The sequence below is a fragment of the Pseudonaja textilis genome, chromosome Z (genome assembly GCF_049901715.1).
Source record: "Pseudonaja textilis isolate UNSWEBS1 chromosome Z, rPseTex1.2, whole genome shotgun sequence".
Classification (NCBI taxonomy): domain Eukaryota; kingdom Metazoa; phylum Chordata; class Lepidosauria; order Squamata; family Elapidae; genus Pseudonaja; species Pseudonaja textilis.
Genome location: NC_142008.1, coordinates 651,816 through 674,820, shown reverse-complemented (window position 1 = coordinate 674,820; position 23,005 = coordinate 651,816). Strand labels below are relative to the sequence as shown.

Sequence of the window (23,005 nt, the reverse complement as noted above, 5' to 3'; positions counted from 1 at the left end):
GTGCTAGAAGGAAGGGGGGGATTGCTGTCTAGTTAGTTAGTTGCTTGCCCTAGCGATGCTGGTTGGAGTGTGGTTGGGGTTTCCCCCCACCCGTTGGTAGCTACTTGATCACGATATTCTTTTCCCCCTGATTATTTGTCTAGTGTCTGTCCTGGATTATTTGGGTTTCTCATTCTTTGGAGTCCTTGGTGCTCCCTGAGCTGGGTGGTTTTCTTGTGGACGTTTTATGACCCAGCGAGGGAACATCGTTAGTGATAGAAAGGAGAGGGCTTTGCTCTCTTGTTTATGTACAAGTGGCTTGCCCTGCCAGTGTTGCTGTGAGTGTGGTTTTTTTCCTCTCGGTAGTTCCTTGATCACAATATTGTTTTCCTTCTGATTACCATGTTTCCCTGAAAATAAGACCTTGAGATAGGTAGGTAGGTAGGTAGGTAGGTAGGTAGGTAGATAGATAGATAGATAGATAGATAGATAGATAGATAGATAGATGATATAGATAGATATCCCACTGAAAAAGGCACCAGATTTTATTTTCGGGGGATGTCTACCACTGACTAACCTCACTTGTATGTGTTCACCCCCGGCCTCCTTTCTGCTGTCAGAGGCCTTGAGGAACTACTACTTCTGCGTCCGACAAGGCTTTCCTGAGGGCCTCTGCAGCCGATAACCGAGCTCCAGATCGATCCAGACCCTTGTTCTCAGCTCCAGAGGCCTTCAGGAAAGCCTGGCCAGCCTTGCCGGCTGCAGAAGAAATGGGCCGGCCATGCAGGTGTTGGGGTGTGTGAGGCCTGGCAACTCAAAAACAGGCATAGGAATGTTTTATGAGTTGACACCGCAGTCTTGACGCGATTCCGGCTTCACGCAGCTCATTGACGACAGTACGACCTCTGGCTGCAAAACATTAGCATCTTTTGTGACGCGATTGACAGCTTCGCCTTTATCTTGGTTTCAGGACGGAGATCTTTTCTGGCAAAGCGGTCACTCACGAAGACATCAAATATGAGCAGGCCTGCGTCCTCTACAATCTGGGTAAGGAAGCCCCCTCCAGATTGAGGGGCCCAAGGAGGGGAGATTTCTCAAGCTGGTTTAGTGTCTCCAAACTACGGTTATTGGAAACTTTTTTTTTCCTGGTCCTGCGTGTGATGACAACTCCCATCTCCAAAATTGCTGGTGGTTCTGGGTGATTTGTCTGGTGTTAATCCCTGCTTATCTGCATTTTCTCACTTTGGTGTGATAATCGGTGTTTTCTGAGCTGGGTGGTTTTTTTGTAGACATCTCATGACCCAACTAGGTAATGTCATCAGTGCTAGAAGGGGAGGGGAGGGTTTGTTGAAAATGAACAGGAGGAAGAGGGGAATGAAAAACTGTCATCGATCACTTTTGTTTCAGTGCTGTTGTAACATTGAATGGTCCTTAAACAGACGGTTGTAAGTTGAGGACCGCCTTGTAAACCACAAAATTGCAATGCCAGCCGATTCCAATCAAGTGTCACCCCAATTTTGATCGTTTCTCTTCTCTTCCTGCCCAGGGGCCTTACACTCCATGCTGGGAGCCATGGACAAACGAGTCTCTGAAGAGGTAAGGATAATATAGTGGCTTGCCTTGTCAAGTTTTGGGTGTTTTTATGTGTGTGTGTGTGTACTTTAAGGTATTGTCTGCTTAATTATTTTGTCTGGGGTTAATCCCTGCTTGTCTGGGTTTCTCTTTCTGTGGGGTTCTTGGTGATCTTGGAACTGTGTTCTTTGCTTGTAGAAATCTCATGAACCAACTACCTTGTTTCCCTGAAAATAACACCTGGTCTTATCTTAGTTTTTGCTCCCCCCCCCAAAAAAAAACTGCATTAGGGCTTATTTTCCAGCTAGGTTTTATTTTGGGGTGAAATATGATACTAAAATGTGTGGCTGATGATCTTCAGTGAGGCTTATTTTGGAGGTAGGGCTTATATTATGAGCCTCCTGAAAAAAATGCGCTGGGGCTTATTTTCCAGTTGGGTCTTATTTTTGGTGAAACAGGGTAGTGTTGAGGGAGATGTGGTTCCTCCCCCCCCAGTAGTTCTTTGGTTGGGGTATTGTTGTCCGGGGTTAATCCCTGCTTATCTGGGATTTTCTCTTTCTGTGGTGTCCTTGGTGCTCGCGGAGCTTGGCGGTTTTCTGGCAGATGTTTCTTGACCCAACTAGGGAACAGCATCCGTGCTAGAAGGTAGAACCTCACTGCTTCTAATACTGATTATGTTCCATAGCTCAGAGACTACCAAGGACCGTGCAGTCTTTTTCCTCCTCCTCCCCTCCTCCCCTTCCTCCTTCCCTCTCCTCCTCCTCCCCCCACCTCTTCCTCCCTCCTCCTCTTCCTCTTCCTTTCCAGAAAGTGCTCTTCCTTCTTCCACTGATGACATTTCCTAGCTGGGTCATGAAACGTCTGCAGGGAAAACCATCCAGCTCATAGAGCACCAAGGACCCCACAGCCGCCTCCTTCTCGTTCTTCTAAGCCTTAATTTGTCTTGGTCCAACACTCGTTTCCTTATTGGTATCGGTAAAGTGAAAGTCTAACTTATCCCAAATCTTGTCTTCTTTTTTTTTCTTTTTTCTTTTTGGTGTCTTAGGGCATGAAAGTTTCCTGCACCCATTTCCAATGTGCAGCTGGCGCCTTCACGTACCTTCGGGACAACTTCCCCCATTCCTACAGCGTGGACATGAGCCACCAGATCCTAAACCTCAACATTAACCTCATGCTGGTAAGACAGAAGAGTCAGGATTGCAACTCTGATGCCCAATCCTTCATCAGTTTTGCAGATGGAATTTCCTACTGTTACAGTACTTTGACAACCCAAGTCATTACGGCCGTTCCTTCCTACTTTTCGTCCTCCGTACATTAAGTGACTGAGGGCTCTTGCCTCCCTTATCTCATTCTTCCTTTCTTCCTCTGGCTGTTAAGTGACCGAGGGCTCCTGCCTCCCTTATCTAATGGATCCATTAGGACCGGCCCTTCTTCCTTTCTTCCTCTGGCCGTTAAGTGACTGAGGGCTCCTGATCTGTCTCCTTGACAGCCTCTCTTCCACTCTTCCCCCAGGGTCCTTCATACAATCCAGTTAAAAACTCCCGATTTTGTACTATGAATGCCAACTCTCCGCCAAATATTGTCATAAATATTTTATAATCCGTATTCAACAGTGAGATTGTATTCATAGTAGAAGAACCAATCAAGAGTGGACAAACATTGCTACAAGAAATAGAAAAAAATGGTGAAGTGGAAGGATTCAAAATAAAAATAAAACCAAAATTATAATTTAAAACTGCACAGAAACGCAGAAAATAGAACTAGAAAGTATAATGGGATTACAGAGTGCAAAAAAAATTGAAATATTGGGGAATATGGCTATCCTCTAGATGTTCATCAATTAAAGAGGATAATTATACTGAATTAGTTAAACAAGTTGGGAAATATTTGGAATTATGGGGGAAACTACAACTGTCACTATTAGGGATAATTGCAGTATTGAAAATGAATATCCTACCAACATTATTTCAGATGATCCCAATAAAGTTAGGGAAATCCTTTTTTATCAAATTAAATTAAATAAAAACTAAATTTGTCTGGTTGGGCAAGAAAGCACGTATTAAATTAAAACCATTACAGGGTAGTAGGAGCAGAAGTGGTTTTAGACTACCAGAGTGGGAACTTTATTATCAGGCAGTGGTACTAAATTGGATTAAGGATTGGGTCAAATTAAAAGATATGTGTGTAGATGTCAAACTGTTGTGGAAACTGTGAATATGGTTTGTATTGGTGGAAAATGCAATAAAAATTAAATTTAAAAAAAAATGAATGAAAATTCAAAAAACAAACTCCTGATTTTGAAGGCTGTAGGCCTCCCCAGAGCCGAAGACATTGCTTGGGAGTGGGTGGGCTTTGGGAGGGGGCAGGAGTGGCCTGCAAAACCTCGGGTCTCAAGTCCAAGTCAGGTGCCTCCCCCGCCCAACATAAGCGTCCCCCTTTTCCGTCCAGGGTCAAGCTCAGGAATGTCTTCTGGAGAAGTCCATGCTGGACAACCGGAAAAGTTTCCTTGTGGCCAGGATCAGCGCCCAGGTGAGTCGCTGGGGGAGCCCCGGCTGGAAACCGGGGTGTGTGTGTGTGTGTGTGAAACACTCCCCGGGGCAAATCTATTTTATTTTATGCGATTTTGTTTGACTTTAGTTTTTATTTTTATTCTTTATTTTTAATTAATTTTTTTTGTTTCATTTTATTTATTATTGTTGCCAACTCATACAATATTTCTATGATCTTTTTAGAGTTGCCAACAGAAAGGGAGGGGGAAGCAGAGTGGCAGCTTGGAAATCGAAAGTGCATTCCATAAATAGTTTTTCAAAGATAGTAACTAGGTGACTGAAGTTTCTGCCGTGCAAATATCTAACTGGAGAGCATGATTGATGAATGAATGAATTCCTTATGAATGAATTCTTTATTGGCCATGTGTGATTAGACACGAAGGAATTTGTCTTGGTACATGTGCTCTCAGTGTACATGAAAAGAAAAGATACATTCATCAAGGTACAACAATATAATCATAGGGTATAAATAGGCAATCAATAGAATAGAATAGAATTCTTTATTGGACATACAAGGAAATTATGACTCTGGGCTATGGATGTGTCTCGTTGGAGAATATGAATTATGATACACCCGGGGGGTGGGGTGGGGGGGGAAACCAGGGACAAGGGTGACAAGGAACGATGTGTCTCAGAGTCAGCTACACCCAAGCAATGGCAGACATATTAACTCCCATAAATTCTTTTGAAGTTTTGGAAGTTTGGCTCGAGACTCATGAATTATTTGGGGTAACTGCCGGAATCCTGACAATTGTATTGTATTTTATTATTTTTATTATTAACTTTATTTTTAATTTTGTTTTTAATTTCATTTAATTTTGTTTCATTTTATTATTTTATTTTATTATTTTATATTAGTATTATTTTATTAACTTTATTTTAATTTTATTTTACTTTATTCTATTTTTTAATTTCCCTTTGTTTTCTCCCCTTGATTTGCTTATTTTTTCTTCTGTTTTTATTTGATTATTTTCTCCGTTTTATTGATCTTTTTTAATTTTTTATTTTATTTTAATGTTTTTATTTCATTTATTTATTTTACTTATTTTATTTTTTTCTGTTTTATTTTTTGTTTCATTTTAATCTATTAATTTTATTATTTATTTATTTATTTTATTTGGCTTTGATTTCTTTGATTAGTTTTTTTCTTATTTTCTTATTTTATTTTATTTTATTTTTATTTTATTTATTTTTACTTTATATATATATATATATCTCCCACGTTTAGTACTGTAATTTTATGAACAACTCCAACTAGAACATACCTAACTCCTTCCACCTCCTGTCTCCCTTTCAACAACAAGCCTGTGAGGAGGGTTGGACTGGCACAATTGGCTTTCATACCTAAGGCGGGACTAGAACTCCCCGTCTCCTGGGGATTGGCCGAAAGTCACCCAGCTGCCTTTCATGCCTAAGGCGGGACTAGAACTCCCCGTCTTCTGGGGATTGGCCAAAAGTCACCCCGCTGCCTTTCATGCCTAAGGCGGGACTAGAACTCCCCGTCTCCTGGGGATTGGCTGAAAGTCCCACAACCGTCTTTCAGGCTTGAAGCGGGATTCAAACTCTCTCCCAAGGTGGTGGATTACTACAAAGAGGCCTGCCGGGCTTTGGAGAACTCTGACACGGCCTCCCTGCTGGGAAAAATCCAGAAGGACTGGAAGAAACTGGTGCAGATGAAGATATATTATTTTGCCGCCGTGGCCCATGTGAGTACTTAGTATTTATAGCTTATCTTGTGTGTAATGTAATATAATATGATAATATAATGTATATTATAAATATGAGTATATTATAAATATGAGTATATTATAAATATGAGCATCGAGACTCCCCATTGGCTGCCTCTCGTCAGATAACTTTGTACTTTCGCGACACCTAAAGCAGGGTTTTCCAGTCTGAGGCCTGGGTGGACTTCAGCTCTGAGGACCCCCAGACCAGCCTGCTTGAAGAGGGGAGGGCTTCAGCTCCCAGGATTCAGTGTTTGGGGGATACACTTAAGATGTCTTCCTTTTCTGCTGTTTTCCTTCTTCCTTTCTCCTCCCCACCCCCTTCCTTCCCTCTTTCTCCTGCTTCCTTTTTTCCTTTCTTCCTCCCCTTTTGGTTTCTTCCTTTCTCCCTCCCTCCCTTTTTCTGCTTCCCCCTTTTTTGCCCTTCCTCCCTCCCTCCTTCCCTCTTCCCTTTCCTTCCTTCCCCTCCTTTCCTCTCCCTTTTCCTCTTTCCCCTTCTTTCCCTCTTTTTCTTCCCTTTTTCCTTCCCTTTTTCCTTTCCTTTCCTTTCCTTTTTCCGCTCTCCCTCCCTCTCTCTTCCCTCCCTTTCCCCCTTCCTTCTTCCCTCTCTCCCTCCTTTCTCTTCCCACTCCTTCCCTTTTTCCTCCTCCTCCCTCCTTCCCTCTTCACTTTCCTTCCTTCCCCTCCTTTCCTCTCCCTTTTCCTCTTTCCCCTTCTTTCCCTCTTTTTCTTCCCTTTTTCCTTCCCTTTTTCCTTTCCTTTCCTTTCCTTTTTTCTGCTCTCCCTCCCTCTCTCTTCCTCCCCTTTCCCCCCTTCCTTCTTCCCTCTCTCCCTCCTTTCTCTTTCCCACTCCTTCCCTTTTTCCTCCTCCTTCCCTCTTCACTTTCCTTCCTTCCCCTCCTTTCCTCTCCCTTTTCCTCTTTCCCCTTCTTTCCCTCTTTTTTCTTCCTTTTTTCCTTCCCTTTTTCCTTTCCTTTCCTTCCTTTTTTCCGCTCTCCCTCCCTCTCTCTTCCTTCCCTTTCCTCCCCTTCCTTCTTCCCTCTCTCCCTCCTTTCTTTCCCACTCCTTCCCTTTTTCCTCCTCCCTCCCTCCCTTCCCACAGTTACACATGGGGAAACAGGCAGAGGAGCAGCAGAAGTACGGCGAGAGGGTAAGTTGGTTGGTACCTTCCCCCAAATCTGACCTCTTGGGCTGGTGGATTGGGTCTCCGGACTTTGATTGACAGCCCCAGTGGGCAGGTCCTTCAACCCTATTTGCCATAGAACTGGTGGGGAACCGTCAATCATGGCTTATTCCAGGCCCAAACCATCACAGCGTGAACAAGAACCAGGTTAGATCTAGGGGAGGTCCTCAGTGTACAACGGTTTGCTTAGAGATGGCTTGAAGTCACAGCGCCACTGCCATAGGTGGTGGATCTTCTTTCCAGCAGCCCCCCCCCCCTGAGCAAAGAGACACCCCCCCCAAAAAAAAAAACTGGCTTGAGAAAACAAGTGCGATTTTGGGGGGAAAGCGGCCGATTGAATCTCTGATCCCTTTGCAGGTCACCTACTTCCAGAGCGCCCTGGATAAGCTCAACGAAGCCATCCGGTTGGCCAAGGTGAGACTTCATTCATTCAATCATTCGTTCATTTGTTCATTCATCCTGTCTTCCTCTCGCCCCTCCGTTGACTTCTTTTGTGTGTGTGGGGGGGGTTCAATAGCCAAATGTGTGAGGTACAAATCAAGCTTTTTAGGGTCACAACGTGGAAAAGGCTTGCTCCGTAGGGAGGCTGGATGTACCGTATTTCCGTAAAAATAAGATCCCGTCTTTTATTTTGTGTGTGTGTTTGCCACCAAAAAGGGCACCAGGTCATATTTTCGGGAGTTTATCATCCACTGACTAACCTCAATTGTGCACGTCGCCCTCCCGGCCTCCTTCCAGAGCTCTTCCTGGCAGCCGGCAAGGCCTTCAGTTATTGGCTCCAAAAACTGAGCTCTGGGTTGATCCGGAGCTGCAGAGGCCTTCAGGAAAGCCTTGCCGGCTGCAGAAGAAATGGGCCAGCCAGGCAGGTGTCGGGGTGTGCCAGGCCTGGCTACACCTGGCCAAAGGTAAAGTGGTAGGGCAGCTCCACCCACCCTCTACCCCCCCCAGCTTAATTTTTACATGTCCACTTTGGAGTGGGCGGGATCTTAATTAGGGCTTATGGGGGGGGTAGGTCTTATATTGGGCACCCGTGTAAAAAAAAAAGTCAAGCTAGGACTTACTTTCAGGGTAGACCGTATTTTGGGGGGGGAAAGGGATATACCTATTTTTTCTTGCCTAGAATTGTAGACGTCACTAAAGTCCTCGTTAAGATTTTCCAGGAGGAAGGATTGTATCCAGGGGTGGCCATGGTGGGCGTGGCCTACCGGAACGTCATTTTTCACCTTCCCAAAGGTCCGGAGGCTTCCCGTGCGCGTCTGGGAGGACAGAAACAGCCTCCCCCGGGCTCTGGAGGCCCTCCGGAAACAGGCCCATCTCCGGTACTTCCAGAAGGCTCTGCCCCTCCCAGAGCCTCCGTGCGGACCCTACACTTGCCTGCATCGAAAAATGGGCCATGGAGACTCCTGGGGGGGGCGGTTTGGGGTAGGCAGGGCCGGCCTGTCAGTTCAAATAAGGGTTTGGCGAACCAGGTGCAAGTTTGTATGTATATAGTTCATATGTATATAGCATCTGTAGTATCTATCATCTATCCATCCATCCATCCATCCATCCATCCCTCTATTTATCGTACCTTTATAGCATCTACAGTATCTATCTATTTATCTGTATCTATCTATCTATCTAGCATCTATAGTATATTGATAGCATCTATCTATCTATCTATCTATCTATCAAGTATCTATAGTATATTTGTAGCATCTATTTATCTATCTAGTATCTATCTATAGTATCCATTTATAGCATCTACCTACCTACCTACCTATCATATGTATATAGCATCTATAGTATCTATTATCTATCTATCCATCCATCCATCTATCTTTCTATCTATCCATACAGCATCTATCTATCTATCTATCTATCTATCTATCTATCTATCTATCCACCTACCTATCATATGTATATAGCATTTATATTATCTATTATCTATCCATCCATCCATCCATCTATTGTATCTATCCATACAGCATCTATAGTATCTATCTATCTATCTATCTATCTATCTATCCTATCTATCTACTTATCATATCTATCGTATCTATCTATCATCTATCCATCCATTCATCCATCTTCCATCTATCTGTCTATCTATCTATCTAGTATCTATAGTATCTATTTATAGCATCTATCTATCCTATCTACCTACCTATTATATCTATATAGTATCTATAGTATCTATCATCCATCCATCCATCCATCCATCATATCTATCTATATAGCATCTATAGTATCTATAGCATCTACCTACCTACCTACCTATAGTATCTATATAGTATCTATAGTATCTATCATCCATCCATCCATCCATCCATCCATCGTATCTATTTATATCTGTCTGTCTGTCTGTCTATTTTACAATATCAGTCTGTCTACAGTATCTATCTCACCTCGTAACATTCTTTCCCTCCCACTATCTTTCTTTCTGACGTCCTTTTTGCTTTTCCGTAAAATAATGCAACAATTAAAAATACCTCCGCAACTGTCCCTGTTTCTCGCAGGGCCAGCCCGAAACGGTGCAGGAGGCGCTGAGATTCACCATGGACGTCATTGGAGGGAAGTGAGTGGTTGCTTGGTGTGGGGGTTACCCCATGTTTGTACTTCCCCTCTGCCTCCCAGCAGCCCCCCAAGTACAGTTAGTCCTCAGTTACGACGGTTCGTTTGGCAACCGTTATAAGTTACAGTGGCCCTGGAAGAAGTGGACTGATGGTGGTTATCCTCGGTCAAGTGTGATAGGAATTCGGAGCTCTTGGCCACTGACTTGTATTTGTGACGGATGATCCCCCTTTGGCGACGGGGATGTTGGGTTCACAACTGACTGATCCCTTTATCAGCGGCAGGGATTCACGGAACGGTGGCCGGAACAGTCCTATGATTGGGGGTGGGGAAAACTCCCTTGGCCGGAATCTCGCTTAATGACCGAAATTGGGGGTGGTGCCGGATGTAAGACAAGAACTATCCACTGGCCAAGCCAACCCTTTCCCTTCCCTTCCCTTCTCATCAGCAAGAGGAGATCCGGCTGTGGGTGTGAATCCTGCGGTGCAGGGGTCAAACTTGCTTATACACTGTGGTTTTCCTGAGAGATTCCTCCCCCCCCTCTTTAGGTATAATTCCTCCAAAAAAGATAACGACTTCATCTACCACGAGGCTGTCCCTGCGCTGGACACTTTGCAATCTATTAAAGGTAATTGGGGGGGGCGGGGGGGAGTAGGCTGCTTTAAGAGGGGAGGACTTCAACTCCCAGAATCCTCCAGCCAGCCATGCTTTTAAGAGGGGAGGAATTCGGGGCTGGTTTGTCAGCTGACCCCTCCCCGCTTCTCTGGGGGGGACGGTGTGTCTCTAGAGGGACACCAGCTTATGGGTAATCCCTGTCGTTGCCATCCCTTTCCACCAGGGGCGTCGTTGGTCAAAGCCCTCCCCGTCAACCCCACTGATCCAGCCGTAACCGGCCCGGATATTTTCGCCAAACTGGTGCCCATGGCTGCCCACGAAGCCTCGTCGCTCTACAGGTAGGAAGGTGGAGAGGACCAGAACAGGACCCCCTTTCTAGGGGGAAGTGGGGTGGGGGGGAAGGACAGGCAAGTCCCATCGGGGCCGGAAGTCTCCTTAGACCCCCACCATGCCGTGAAGGGCGTTGAGGTGAGCACCAAAGATCTGGAATCAGACGTGAGAGCAACTCAGTAGCTGATTGTCATTCGTGCACGAGGGGTGTTACACGTACCACTGGAAGCGGGTATTTGTACCTGGGGGTTGAACTGGGGGAGGTCCTGGCTGCTCTCCAAGCTGGGTGGGTTTCTTGCAGACATCTCGTGACTAGACTAGGGAACGCCATTAGTGCCAGAAGGGACAAGGAGGAAGGATTGTGGGGTGCTTGGTACTCTCTGAGCTGGGTGGGTTTCTTGCGAACATCTCGTGACCCAGTTAGGAAACATTGTCAGTGCAGTGAGGGAATGGAGTTTGGGAGGAGGAAAAAGAGGAGAAGGAGGAAGAAGAAGAAGAGGAGGAGGAGGAAGGACTCTGAGCTGGGTGGGTTTCTTGCGGACCTCTCCTGAGCCAACTAGGTTAACAACACCAGTTGTGCTAGAAAGGAGGAGTGGGCTTTGTAGAGAGGAAGAGAAGTGGAAGAGAGGAGCAGGAGGAGAGAGAGACAGTGACAGGGAGGGAGGGAGAGAGAGACAGAAAAGAGAGAGGGAGACAGGGAGTGACTGACAAGAACAGAGAGAGAGACAGTGACAGAGAGTGATGGAGAGAGAGAGAGAGAGAGAGAGGGAGGGAGACAGAGAGAGAGAGGCAGAGTGACAGAGAGGGAGAGAGTGACACACAGAGGGAGGGAAAGGCAGAGGGACAGAGATAGAAAGGGAGAGACAGAGAGAGGGAGAGTGATGGTGGGGAGACAGAGTGACAGACAGAGAGAAAGTGGGAGGGTGACAGAGAGAGAGAGAGAGAGAGAGAGAAATTGTCCACCTAATCATATGTGTTTTTCTCTCTGTTCCTGGTCCTCAGCGAGGAGAAAGCCAAGCTGTTGAGGGACGTCATGGCCAAGATCGACACCAAGAACGAGATTCTCGAGTATGTATGTTTTCAACTCGGGTTCGGCTGGGATGAGGGATGGTGCAGACGGGGGAAGGAAGATGCTTGGTGGCTGACTCAGAGTTACGATGGTCGCATCGATGAGCCAAGTCAGCTAGAGGGGGGAGGAAGCCCAATTCGTTTAACGACCGTTGTGGCTGACTTTTCATAAGTGCGGGGATTCGCTAAGCATGGAGGGAGGGACATAGGTCGTCCGGGGCATAACTTGCTTTTCAGCGCCGTCCCGCTTAGCGACGGAAAGGTGGTTGTAAGCCGAGGACTTTCTTTGCCCAAACCTTCCTAACCTGGGGTTGTCCTCCCGCTTGGCAGGCAGTTCATGGACTCTCTGCAGCTGGACGCCGAGACGGTGGACAATCTGGATGTGTACGACCACATCCCGCCCGTCTTGATGGAAAAATGCGCGGCGCTCAGCGTTCGCCCGGAGACCGTGAAAAACCTCGTCCAATCCATGCAAGGTAACGGGGGGAAGGGGGTACAACAAGGACGATTCCGCCGCGGTGGAAGAAGGATAGTTTCAATTGGCCATTCCCACCCACCCACCCACCCAGCCAGCTCTTCCCAAAGGGGGCGCTCAGTTGTTGGGTTCGGGGTCTTTCTCTGGGGGCTTTCACAGGGCAATGGGGGGTGTCAGGAAAACAAATAAGCCCGGAGAACACTGAGGACTAGAAGCTCTAGCTTTGAGCTGCGGGACTTGCCTCCTGTGGAGGAACTGACTGGACTTTTGGCAGCTTTCAGTCATCTTCCTTCCTTCCTTCCCTCCTCTTTCCTTCCTTCCCTTCCCCCTCTCTCCTTCCTTCCTTCCTTTAACTTTCTCTCTTCTTTCTTCCCCTCCTTCTTTCCTCCCTTCTTTCCTCCCACCCTCCCTCTTTCTTTCCTTCACTTCCTCACTCCCTCTTTCCTTCTTTCTTCCTTCCTTTCACTTCCTTCTTTCCTTCCCTCCCTCTTTCCTTCCTTCCATCCTTCCTTAATCCTTTCTTCCTCCATCTCCTTCCTTCCTTAACTTCTTTCCTCCTTCCTTCCCTCCCTTCTTTCCTTCTTTCTTTGTGCTTCTTCCCCCTCTCCCTTCCTTCCTCCTTCCTTCCTTCTTTGTGCTTCCTCCCTCTCTCCTTCCTTCCTTCTACCCTCCCTCCCCTCTTTCTCTTTTGCACCTTCATCTCTCCTCTCCTGTCCCTCCCTCCCTCCTTCCTTTTTCTATCCCTCTTCCTCTCTTCTTTTCTTCTCCCTTCCCTCTTTCCTTCCTTCCTTCTTTTCTTCTGTCCCTCTTCCTTCCTTCCCTCCTTCTTTACTTCTTTTTTCCTCTCTCCATCTCTTCTCTTCTTCCTTTCCTCTCTCCCACCTTTTTCCTTCCTTAACTTTTTCCTTCCTTCTGCCCTCTCTCTCTCCCCCTTCCTTTCTTCTTCCCTCCTTTCTTCTTTGTGCTTCCTCTCACCCTTCTTTCCTCCTCCCTCCCTCCCTGCCTCCTTCCTTCCTTCTTCTCTCCCTCTCCTCTCCTCTTCCCTTTTCCACCTTCATCTCTCCTTTCCTGTTCCTCCCTCCCTCCTTCCTCCTTCCCTCTTTCCTAACCCCTCCCCTCCTTCCTTCCTTTTTCCCGCCTCCCTCTCTCCTCTCCCCTCCCCCTCCCCCTAGTCCTCTCCGGTGTCTTCACTGACGTGGAAGCCTCCCTGAAAGAGATCAAGGACTTGCTGGAGGAAGACGAGGCCGAGGAGCAAAAGTTTCGGGAGGCCCTGGGCAAGAGCCCGCCGCCGCCTCCGGACCCTCCGGTCCCCTCCTCTGGCGGGGTGGCCGAAGTGGCCAAGGAATGGGCAAAGTACTTGGAGGTCCACCAGAAGGCCAGCTTCACCAACACCGAGCTCCATAAAGCCATGAACCTTCACATTACCAACCTCCGGCTCCTCAGCGGGCCCTTGGAGGGGGTCAAGGCTGCCCTGCCTGCCCCCAGCCTCTCGGAGGGTAAGGCTCCGCCCACCTGGCTTCTGGGGGGGGGGGCGGGGGGGAGGCTAGAGCCTCCATCCCATCAGACCTGGGAGGAAGAGGCTGCGATTCTGCCTGGTTTCTCCCCCTCCCCCACCTCTTGAACGGTTCTGCATCCGAGCTGGACCCCAAAGGGATTGTGGGTAAAGTATGGTATGGGTAACTCTAGAAGGTGAGGGTTAAGGATTGAGGGTTAGGATTAGTGGTGAGGATGAGGGTTAAGGAGTAAGGATTGTTAGGAGTCAGGTTAACGGTGAGGAGCAGCGATGGTATGCTACGGGTTTGGACCGATTCGCCTAAACCAGTTGCAAAATTTGCTGCCGGTTTGGCTAAACCGGTAGTAAAAAAAGGCCTCCCACGATCAGCTGAGAGGAGAAAGAAGAGAAAAGGGCAGGATCGGCCCTCCCACCTGCCCCCGTGCTTTTCTTTATCTTCTCAGCTGATCGACGACGTAGGCCTCAGCTAGTGTGGTGAAAGCTGCCCACATGCGTTAGGTGCACGTGCGTTAGATGTGTGTGCAATCACCAAACCGATAGTGGAACAGGTAGGATTCCACTGCTGGAATTAGGTTGAGGGATTTGGTTGAAGGATTAAGGGTGAGGATTAGAATGGAGCATTACGGTTAAGGGTGAGGGATTCACATTAAAGGTGAGGGTTAAGGATTAGGATTAAGGGTGAGGGCCAGCCAGATAGATGAGTGGATGGATGGATGGATAGAAATATGGATGATAAACAGATATCGATAGACAGACAGAGAGGCAGAGATAGAGATGGATGGATAGATAGAGAGGCAGGCAGACACAGACATAGAGATAGGCCAGATGGATGGATGGATAGATCGTTGGATCAATCGATATCTACATAGACTTAGAGATAGGTCAGATGGATGGATGGATAGATGGATGGATAGACAGACATTCAGAGGCAGAGATAAACACATAGAAAGAGATAGGTCGGATGGATGGATGGATGAATAGATAGATCGATAGATATCTAGATAGACATAGAGATAGGTCGGATGGATGGATAGACAGACACACAGGCAGAGGCAGAGATAGATGGATGGATGGTTGACATCCCCTACACCCCGCCCACACACACCTGACTTGTCTCCTGCCTGCAGATGACCATCAAGCCATCCAGAACGTCAAGCGTTTGCTGGCCAAGGTCCAAGAGATGAGAGACCAGCGGGTGTCCCTGGAGCACCAGCTCCGCGAGATGATCCAGAAGGACGATCTCACCACCTCTCTGGTGACAACCGATCAGTCTGAGATGAAGGTAAGAAGCTGGGATGTCATCGGGGTTTTAGGACGAGACCAGGATGGAAGGTCCTCCTGTGGAGGAGGGACGAAGAAGTCTTGGACAGATTCTACAGCAGGGTTCCTCAAATTGGTCACTTTTAAGAGGGGTGGACTTCAACTCCCAGAATTCTCCAGCCAGCTTGCTTTAAAAGCATGCTCTAACTCCCACAATTCCTCATGCTTTAAGAGAATGGACTTCAGCTCCCAGAGTTTCTCATGCTGTAAGATGGGTGGACTTCAACTCCCCCAGCCAGCATGCTTCCCCCTCCTCTTCCAGAAACTCTTTGTGGAGCAGCTGAAGAAGTACGACCAGATCAAAGTCTACTTGGAGCAGAACCTGGCGGCCCAGGAAAACATCCTCAAAGCTCTGACGGAGGCCAACGTGAAATATGCTGCCGTCCGGAAGATCCTGGCCGAGGTGGAAAACAAGTGAGTTTGAGGGCCATTGGGTGGGATGAGATGTTGCTTTGGCTAAGGGCAGTGAGCATGAGTGGTTAGGAGGAAGAACCCCTCACCTGTTTTCTGGGAGGCGGGAGGATGTTGACATGTCCACTTAGAATCTGTCCTGCATAGACATCTCATTGTGGCAACCTTGATGCTTTCTGAGATTGGTTATTTTCTTAGAGATGTCTCATGACCCAGTTACCATGTTTCCCTGAAAATAACCTGTGTTATATTTTTTTGGCCACCAAAAAGGCATCAGATCTTATTTGGGGGACATCATCCACTGCCTAACCTCACTGGCGCATGTTGCGCACTTCCGGCTTCCTTCCGGAAATTCTTCTGCGGCCAGCAAGGCTTTCCTGAAGGCCTCTGCAGCCGATAATAGAGCTTTGGATCAATCCAGAGGCCTTCAGGAGAGCCTGGCTGGCTGCCATAGGAATGGGCTGTCAAGGCAGGTGTCGAGGTGTGCGAGGCCTGGCTACAACTATCCAAAGGTAAGTAGTAGGGCAGCTCCACCCATCCCCACCCTAGCTTAATTTTTACCTGTGCACTCTGGAGTGGGTGGGATCTTAATTAGGGCTTATTTTGGGTGTAGGGCTCATATTGGGCTTGTGTAAAAATCACACTAGGACTTACTTTCAGGGTAAGTCGTATTTTCAGGGAAACAGGTAACATCAGGGCTACAAGAATTGGGATTTGCAGAGAAGAGGAGGAGGAGGAACAAAGGGAGTGTAGACTCCTTTGTGCTCTCTGAGCTTGGTGGATTTTTTTGAAGACGTTTCATGATCCAACTAGGCAACACCACTAGTACTTGAAGGGTGCAGGTGTGCAGAGTGGAGGAGGAAGAGGAAGGATTGTGGCATCCTTGGCGCACTCTTGAGTTTTGTTCCATGTTTCCCCGAAAATAAGACTAGGTGTTACATTAATTTTTGCTCCAAAAGACACATTAAGGCTTATTTTCCAGTTAGGGTTTATTTTTGAGGAAATACAGTTCTAAATGCGTCTGCCTGGCTGATGATCTTAACTGGGACCTATTTTGGGAATAGGGCTTCTATTACAAGCATCCTGGAAAATCATGCTCGGACTTATTTACCAGTTGGGTCTTATTTTCAGGGAAACAGGGTAGTTTTCTTGCAGACGTCTCACGACCCAACTAGGGAACAAAACCAATGTGAGAAGGAAGGGAAGTTGGTGGAGTAGAGGAAGAAGGAGAAGAGGAAGGAGAAGAAAGGGAATACAGGCTATTTGAGGTTCCCTGAGCTGGATTGCTTTCTTATGATGTTTCATGATCCAACTAGGTTACTAGAAGGGAGAGGGTATACAGAGCGGAGGAGGAGTGTGCAGTTTTCTTGCAGATACAGATAATCTTCGAGTTGCAACAGTTCATTTAGTGGAGGTTTAAAATTACAGTGGCACTGGAAAAAGCAACTTCGAGCTGTTTTTCACACTTAATGACCAACTCAGCATCCCTGTGGTCACCAAAGTCCAGAAGTTTGGCAAGTGACTCATCTTTATGATGATTATGGTATCCCCTTGTCCCGCGATACCCTTTGGGCAACCTTCTAACAAGCGAAGTCCGGGGGGGGGGCTCAATTTTGCTTAGCAACCTGGTGGCTTGCCAAATGACTGCAGCAGTTCACTTCATAACAGCGGTAAAAGATGAGGCTTAGCGATGAGAAGTTCTGGGTTCAATTAGGGTCGTATGATGACGATAAACTTGTCCTGAAGCAGGTCTGTCGTTATCATTGAACGGTCATGAAAGGGACTGGTGATAAGTTGAGGAGTCTGCGTTTTCATCTGCTGGAGAGAAAATCTTTACGGTCCCCTCACCTCTCTTTTTGTCTTCTTGGCCCTTGTTGAGGTAATTTTCTGTTAGGAGAATGAGTCCACACAGGGAGACGTAGTGAGAGTGGGGAGGAATAACACACAACCAGCACACAGATACACTGTATAGTAAAATGTAGGTTTTTACTTCCAGTAAATGGTTAAAAGTCCAACAAGCAGTCCAAGTCATACACGATTAAAGCAGTCAGTTTTCAGTCCAGGGATAATCCAAAATCAAAGTCCAGTATCATACACAGTTCAGTAAGAGACTTACAACAATCCAAGAATAACGATGAGCAACAGTCAATAGGAAAAGGCAGGAACCGAAAACAGCGAACATCAGAACCATCGACCAACTAGCAACACTCGGAAACCAGGTTTCTGGCTCCATCTTATGGTCGTTTGAGGAACCACACCCAGTTACAATTTTAGCATTCTCTTAAAGAGACAGTATTAAAATGTCTATCCTGGTTTATATATTTCCAACCCAACTGTTAGGTGACCCTTCCTCTCCCCTCTTTTTCTCCTCCACCCCTCTTTTCTCCCCCACCCCTCTTTTGCTCTCCTCCCCCCTCATTTTGTCTTCTCACCTGCCTTCTGCCCTGCTTGCTCCTTTTTTGCTCTCCTCGCCCTCTCGTTACCCCTTTTGGTATCCTCGCTCCTTGCTTGTCTTCTTGCCCCCCCCTTTTTTTTTTTCATTCCTCCGTTCCTTTCCCTGTCCAGGTGGAACACGACCCTCCAGACCTTGGTGGCTTCGTATGAAGCCTACGAAGATTTGATGAAGAAGTCTCAAGAAGGGAAAGAATTTTACGCCGACTTGGAGAGTAAAGTTGCAAAACTCTTGGAAAAGGCACAGACCACCTGCCAAATGGCTGAAACCGCCCGCCGGCAGATAATGGAGAAGTAAGCAACTCCTTATGGAAGCGTGATAGGCATGACTTCCTTTCAAACAGTGCTTCTCGATGGGGGATTCTGGGAGTTGATGTCCTCCCCTCTTAAAACATGCTGGCTCCGGAATTTGTTGTGGGTTCCATGATTTATTCAAATTCCCTCCTGCGTGAACTAATGTTGCTATCTCCAGTGACTAAATGGACCCTGGACAGTTCATCGCCTGACAAGTCGCCCTGGGACACTTCAACAAATACAAAAATTACATTAAATTCAGCGGAGCTGTGGCCAATAATAAAGTCAATCCTGAAATACAAGTGTTACAGTAGTTTCGACAAAAAAACTTGGTCGCTAGTGATAAGAGTAACCAAAGGATGAAATGTTGAATCGTCCCATGGGGACTTATCCTACAGTGAGTTGTCTGTGGTGAGTTGTCCTAGTCCTATCAAATAACATCCCTGTACGGTCGGTCAGGTTGAGCGAGTAAACCCAGCTCCCAGTCCCCTAGAGACCTTCTCCATTGAACCTCTGAGCTCAGCCTCACTGATCCCATCTATGTTTCTTCCAATAGGGAGATGAAGAAGAAGACTCCCGCCCGGCCCACCACCTCAAAACCCGTCCTTCAAAAGAAGTTGTCGGAGGCAGAGTTGGCTTGCGAGCCTCTGGGCCTTGCGTCCATCTCACTGGCTGACCTGCCCGAGGAGCTGCGCAGCCTCCCACCAGAAATCCTGGCCTCTCACCTGGCGCAGCTCCCCGCTGATGCCCTGGCAGCGCTACGTAATGAACCACCTTTGCCTGCTGCGGGGATCAGGGGTCCCTTGGCAGGCCTTTGGGGAGTCCTCCCTCTCAGGCCTCCCTTTGATCCGAGCCAGTTCCCAGTCACCGGACTACCGCCGCGGCCGTACCAGCCGGCCATGATGTCCACTGTCTCTGGACAAGCTTCTTCCCAGGACTGACTCCCTGCAGTTCCGCATCGTCCCCTTTGCCGAATTCACAGATTTACCCACCGGGGGGTGCCGTTGCTCCAGGCCCGGGCCTTGCCCCACAGCAGCCGGTGTACCCCGGTCTGCCTCTGCCGCCCCCGAGGACGTCTCCACAGCACATTCCGATCTCTCATCCTGCCCCGGGCTCAGTTTACAGCGTTGGACAACTGGCGCCATGTAGTGGGGTTCTTCCCGGAGGTCCATCTGCCCCTCTAGACAGGAGGCCGCCAGCTCAAGTGCCTGGCCACTTTGTGGCTCCTCATTTCCCACCACACAAGCAGGGCGTCCGACCCGCCACCACTACGGTGGACAGTCTGCAGGCTCCCATCTCCAGTTGCACAGCTCCGCAGGGAATGTCTGGCTCCCTTCCCCAGTGGGCAGGGCCTCCTTCTCAAGGGGGCTTTGTGGGGGGACCCCCAGGGTCTTCCCCCTATCCTTTTGCTTATGTCCCGGTGAGTACGGCGTCCTTTCTGCCTCCTTTCTCAGGAGCTCAGCCTCAGCCCAGCTTCCATCCACCCTCCGATCGCCCAGCTTGCTTGCAAACAATGCCTACCATGCTGCCCCCACAGCAGCAGCAGCAACTGCCCCATTTCCTGCCCCAGACCCAGCAGCCACAGCCGGCCTTCCCCCAGCCATACCCGTCTCAGCCCACAGGCCCACCGGTGCTCCCAAATCCGGTCCCCGCACATCCCGCTAGCCAAGGGCAGCTCCCCCTCCAGCTGGGACCTCAACATTATCAGCTGCCCCCACGGGACCCACTGCCGTCCCATTCTGGCGGCTTGGCCTACTCTGCCCCGGTCCCAAGAGGCATGATGGGCCACGTCCAGCAGGTCCCCCTTCACCCTCCCGTGTCAGCAGCCCCCCTCGCATTCGCTCCAACGTCAGCCCAGATCCCGGGAGTCCCTGTAAGACTGGTCAGACCTCAGCCGCTGCCTCCAGTTAGCCAGCCTCCCCTTCGACATGTTCCTTCTACCCCGAGTCCAGTTGGAGGGGCTGTTCCCTCACCAGCCCCTTCTCCTCGCCCCGCCATGACCCTCCCACCCCCTGCCTTTTGCCCTCTCAGATGCCTCCTTCCTCACTGACTCCTGGCCCTCCGTCCCTGCCCCAGGCCGCCTCCGAGGTCCCCTTCCAACGCCAGAGCTCCTCCACTGATGACCTGCTCTCCTCCAGTCCGGAGAGCCAACACGGGGCCCAAGGCGCCTGTTGGGCCGCCCCTCCTCCAACCCACCAAGGCTGACCCCAAGGACGGCTTGAAGCCCAAAGCTGTCCAGCTGATTGAGAATGACCCGTACGAGAAACCGGAGCGTCTTTGGCGCCTCCTGTCCGAGCTCGAACGTTTCCAAGAAGGGGTGTCCCGGTTGGAGAAGAGCCCCGCGCCGGGCACAGTCAGCGAGCTAGACAACATCTGGAAGGAGCTTCAGGATGCCCAAGAGAAGGACGCACGACAGCTGTCGATTGCCATTGCCCGTTGTTACACCATGAAAAACCGGCATCAGGACATCATGCCATATGACCGGAACCGAGTGATCCTCCAATCGGGCAAGGACGATTACATTAACGCCAGCCGGATTGAGGATCTCTCCTGCTATTGCCCCACCATTATTGCCACGCAGGCCCCGCTGGTAGGCACCGCCTCGGACTTCTGGCTGATGATCTATGAGCAGAAAGTCTCGTTGGTGGTCATGTTGGTCTCAGAGCAGGAGATGGAGAAGGTGAGTTGATGGTGGCGTGGTGTGGGTGTGGCGTTGTTTGGATGCCTCTGGGCTTCTCGGCAGTCTGTCAATCCAGACATAGTTCTGGTAGCACTATGACATAGCAGAACATAGTTCTGGCAGCAGCTGGCGGAAGACTGGGACAGTGAGGAGGTTGGGGGAGGAACATGGGCCAGTCCTGGAGTCTGGGGAGGGCTCTGCGTCAGGGGCAGATATGGGGTCAAGGCCCTCTGACAGTTATCGGCTGCCTTCTGAGTCAGAGATAAGTGGGGAAGAAGAACAGCTGAAGCCTGTTCCCAGTGTGAGCATGCACAGAGCTGCCAGGAGAAGGGAACAGCTAAGGAACAAGGGTCAACTCGGGAGTAAAGCCGCAGGTGGACGGTGAATGGCCCCTCCCAGAGGAAATAAAGAGGAGCAAAAGGGGTTTGCAGGGGAGAATTAGTTCAGTTCATTCGGGTGAAGACCTGTTCCTGACTTCTTGCCAAGTAATTGCTGCTACAGCATGGCGTTTGGAAGCTATCAGCCTGGCAACTCTCCAAGCCTGATAAAGGCCTGTAGTTGTGAAATCTCTCGAAAGACAGTTGGCCGGGACTTTATAACCTAAATAATAGATGTTTTATCATCTGCAGGACGAGGAGTCGGCTTCATGATCTTGGGAAGCCTAGGTCAGAATAGGGTCGATGACCCGACGTACCCTTGGTCCTCTTTGAGCTTCAGATGTATCAACACTGGTTAGCTGTGCTGTTTTTTTAGCTCAGCTTAGGCACAGCAATCCTCTGCTGCGTGCATCAGCTGAGCTAAAAAATACAAGGGAATATAGGAGAGGTAATGGGGGGCAGGTGGGCGGGTCCAGCCAGAGGTGATATTTGCTGGTTCTCTGAGCTATTTTCCGCAACCACTTTCGTGTGAACCGGTCCAAACCGGCTGAATACCACCTCTGGTGACACTCTCTTCTCTTCTTCTTCCCCTTTTCCACCTCCTTGTTCCCTTCTTGTCCTCCTCTCCTCTCCACAAACTTCCTTCCCTTCTATCCCCAATGACATTACCCATGAAACGTGTGCAAGAAAGCAACCAAGCTTGGCTATCACCAAGTCCTGCTCCTCTTCTTCCCAAACCTCCCTCTCAAGTAGCACTGATGACATTCTGTAGTTAGGTCATGAAACATCTGCAAGAAAATCACCAAGCTCAGAGATTACCAAGGACCCAACAGTCTTCCTCCTCCTCGTCCTCCTCCTCCTCCTCCTCCTCCTCTTCCTCTCCACAAACTCCACTCTCTTCTAGTTCTGCTGATGTTACCCAGATGGCTCATGAAATGTCTGCAAGAAAACTCCCAAACTTAGCACCAAGGACCCAACAATTCTCCTTTTCCTCCTCTTTCTTCTGTCACTGATAATGTTACCTAGTTGGGTCATGAAACGTCTGCAAGAAAACTACTAAACTTAGAGAGCCCAAAGGACCCCACAGTTCTTTCCCTCCCCCTTCCCATTCCCCCCACTCCTCCTGCTTCTACCACTTCCACACCTCTGCGGTCCGGTTTTCGAAGCTGGCCTCAGCATGCAAAACCTCTCTCTCATTCTCTCTCATTCCCTCTCTCTCATTCTCTCTCATTTTTCTTTCTCATTCTTTCATTCTCTTCCTCATTCCCTCTTCTCATCCCCCCTCTCATTCTCTCATTCTTTCTCTTTGTCTCATTCTCTCATTCCCCTCCTTTAATCTGTCTCATTTACTGAGCTCCTCAGCCCCAGCCAGAAGGCTGAGGAGGATGGGAGCTTGGAGTCCTGGTCTGAACAAGCCAAAATCTTCCCCTGGGACCCAGCTTTCGAGGGGAAGTCTTGGAATTGCCTCCTCCCCGCTTAAAGTTTTTTCTCTCTGTCTCGGCTCGGCAGCAAAAGGTAGTCCGATACTTCCCGACAGAGCGAGGCCAGCCCATGGTCCACGGCTCCATCACCCTCGTCCTCACTAGCCTGAAGGCCTGCCCCACCCACCTGGAAAGAATGATCACACTGCAATACCACGATCAGAGCCTGAAACGGACTGTCATCCACCTTCAGTTTTCTTCCTGGCCGGAGCTGTACGTAACCGGGGATCGGTGCTGGGAAAGGGGAGGGGGCCAGCCAGAGCTACCCATAGGGCAGTGGGGTGGTGGGTGGGCCAGCCTAGTTTGGGGGCAGCAGATGGGAGGGGGTTGAGAGGGTCTCGATGAGCTTCAGGAACCGGTTTCATCGAAACTGCTGGACCGACCACCTGAAGCTACTATGGATAGGAAGATGGACAGCATGTAGAAT

At 48.8% G+C, this 23,005-nt stretch overlaps 1 protein-coding gene across 1 annotated transcript in view; it reads left to right on the top strand.

Moving 5' to 3' along the window:
- The window catches only part of PTPN23 (protein tyrosine phosphatase non-receptor type 23), a 32,578-nt gene that overhangs the window by 3,800 nt on the left and 5,773 nt on the right, over nucleotides 1-23,005 (top strand). The window contains 21 exon segments of the mRNA XM_087915817.1: nucleotides 950-1,026; nucleotides 1,526-1,575; nucleotides 2,597-2,728; nucleotides 4,000-4,080; nucleotides 5,675-5,806; nucleotides 6,930-6,977; nucleotides 7,368-7,424; nucleotides 9,509-9,567; nucleotides 10,112-10,191; nucleotides 10,402-10,516; nucleotides 11,511-11,576; nucleotides 11,907-12,052; nucleotides 13,224-13,547; nucleotides 14,692-14,846; nucleotides 15,147-15,298; nucleotides 17,861-18,040; nucleotides 18,597-18,964; nucleotides 18,967-20,046; nucleotides 20,049-20,199; nucleotides 20,201-20,720; nucleotides 22,607-22,791. Coding sequence (XP_087771943.1) covers nucleotides 950-1,026; nucleotides 1,526-1,575; nucleotides 2,597-2,728; nucleotides 4,000-4,080; nucleotides 5,675-5,806; nucleotides 6,930-6,977; nucleotides 7,368-7,424; nucleotides 9,509-9,567; nucleotides 10,112-10,191; nucleotides 10,402-10,516; nucleotides 11,511-11,576; nucleotides 11,907-12,052; nucleotides 13,224-13,547; nucleotides 14,692-14,846; nucleotides 15,147-15,298; nucleotides 17,861-18,040; nucleotides 18,597-18,964; nucleotides 18,967-20,046; nucleotides 20,049-20,199; nucleotides 20,201-20,720; nucleotides 22,607-22,791 — 4,158 coding nt within the window.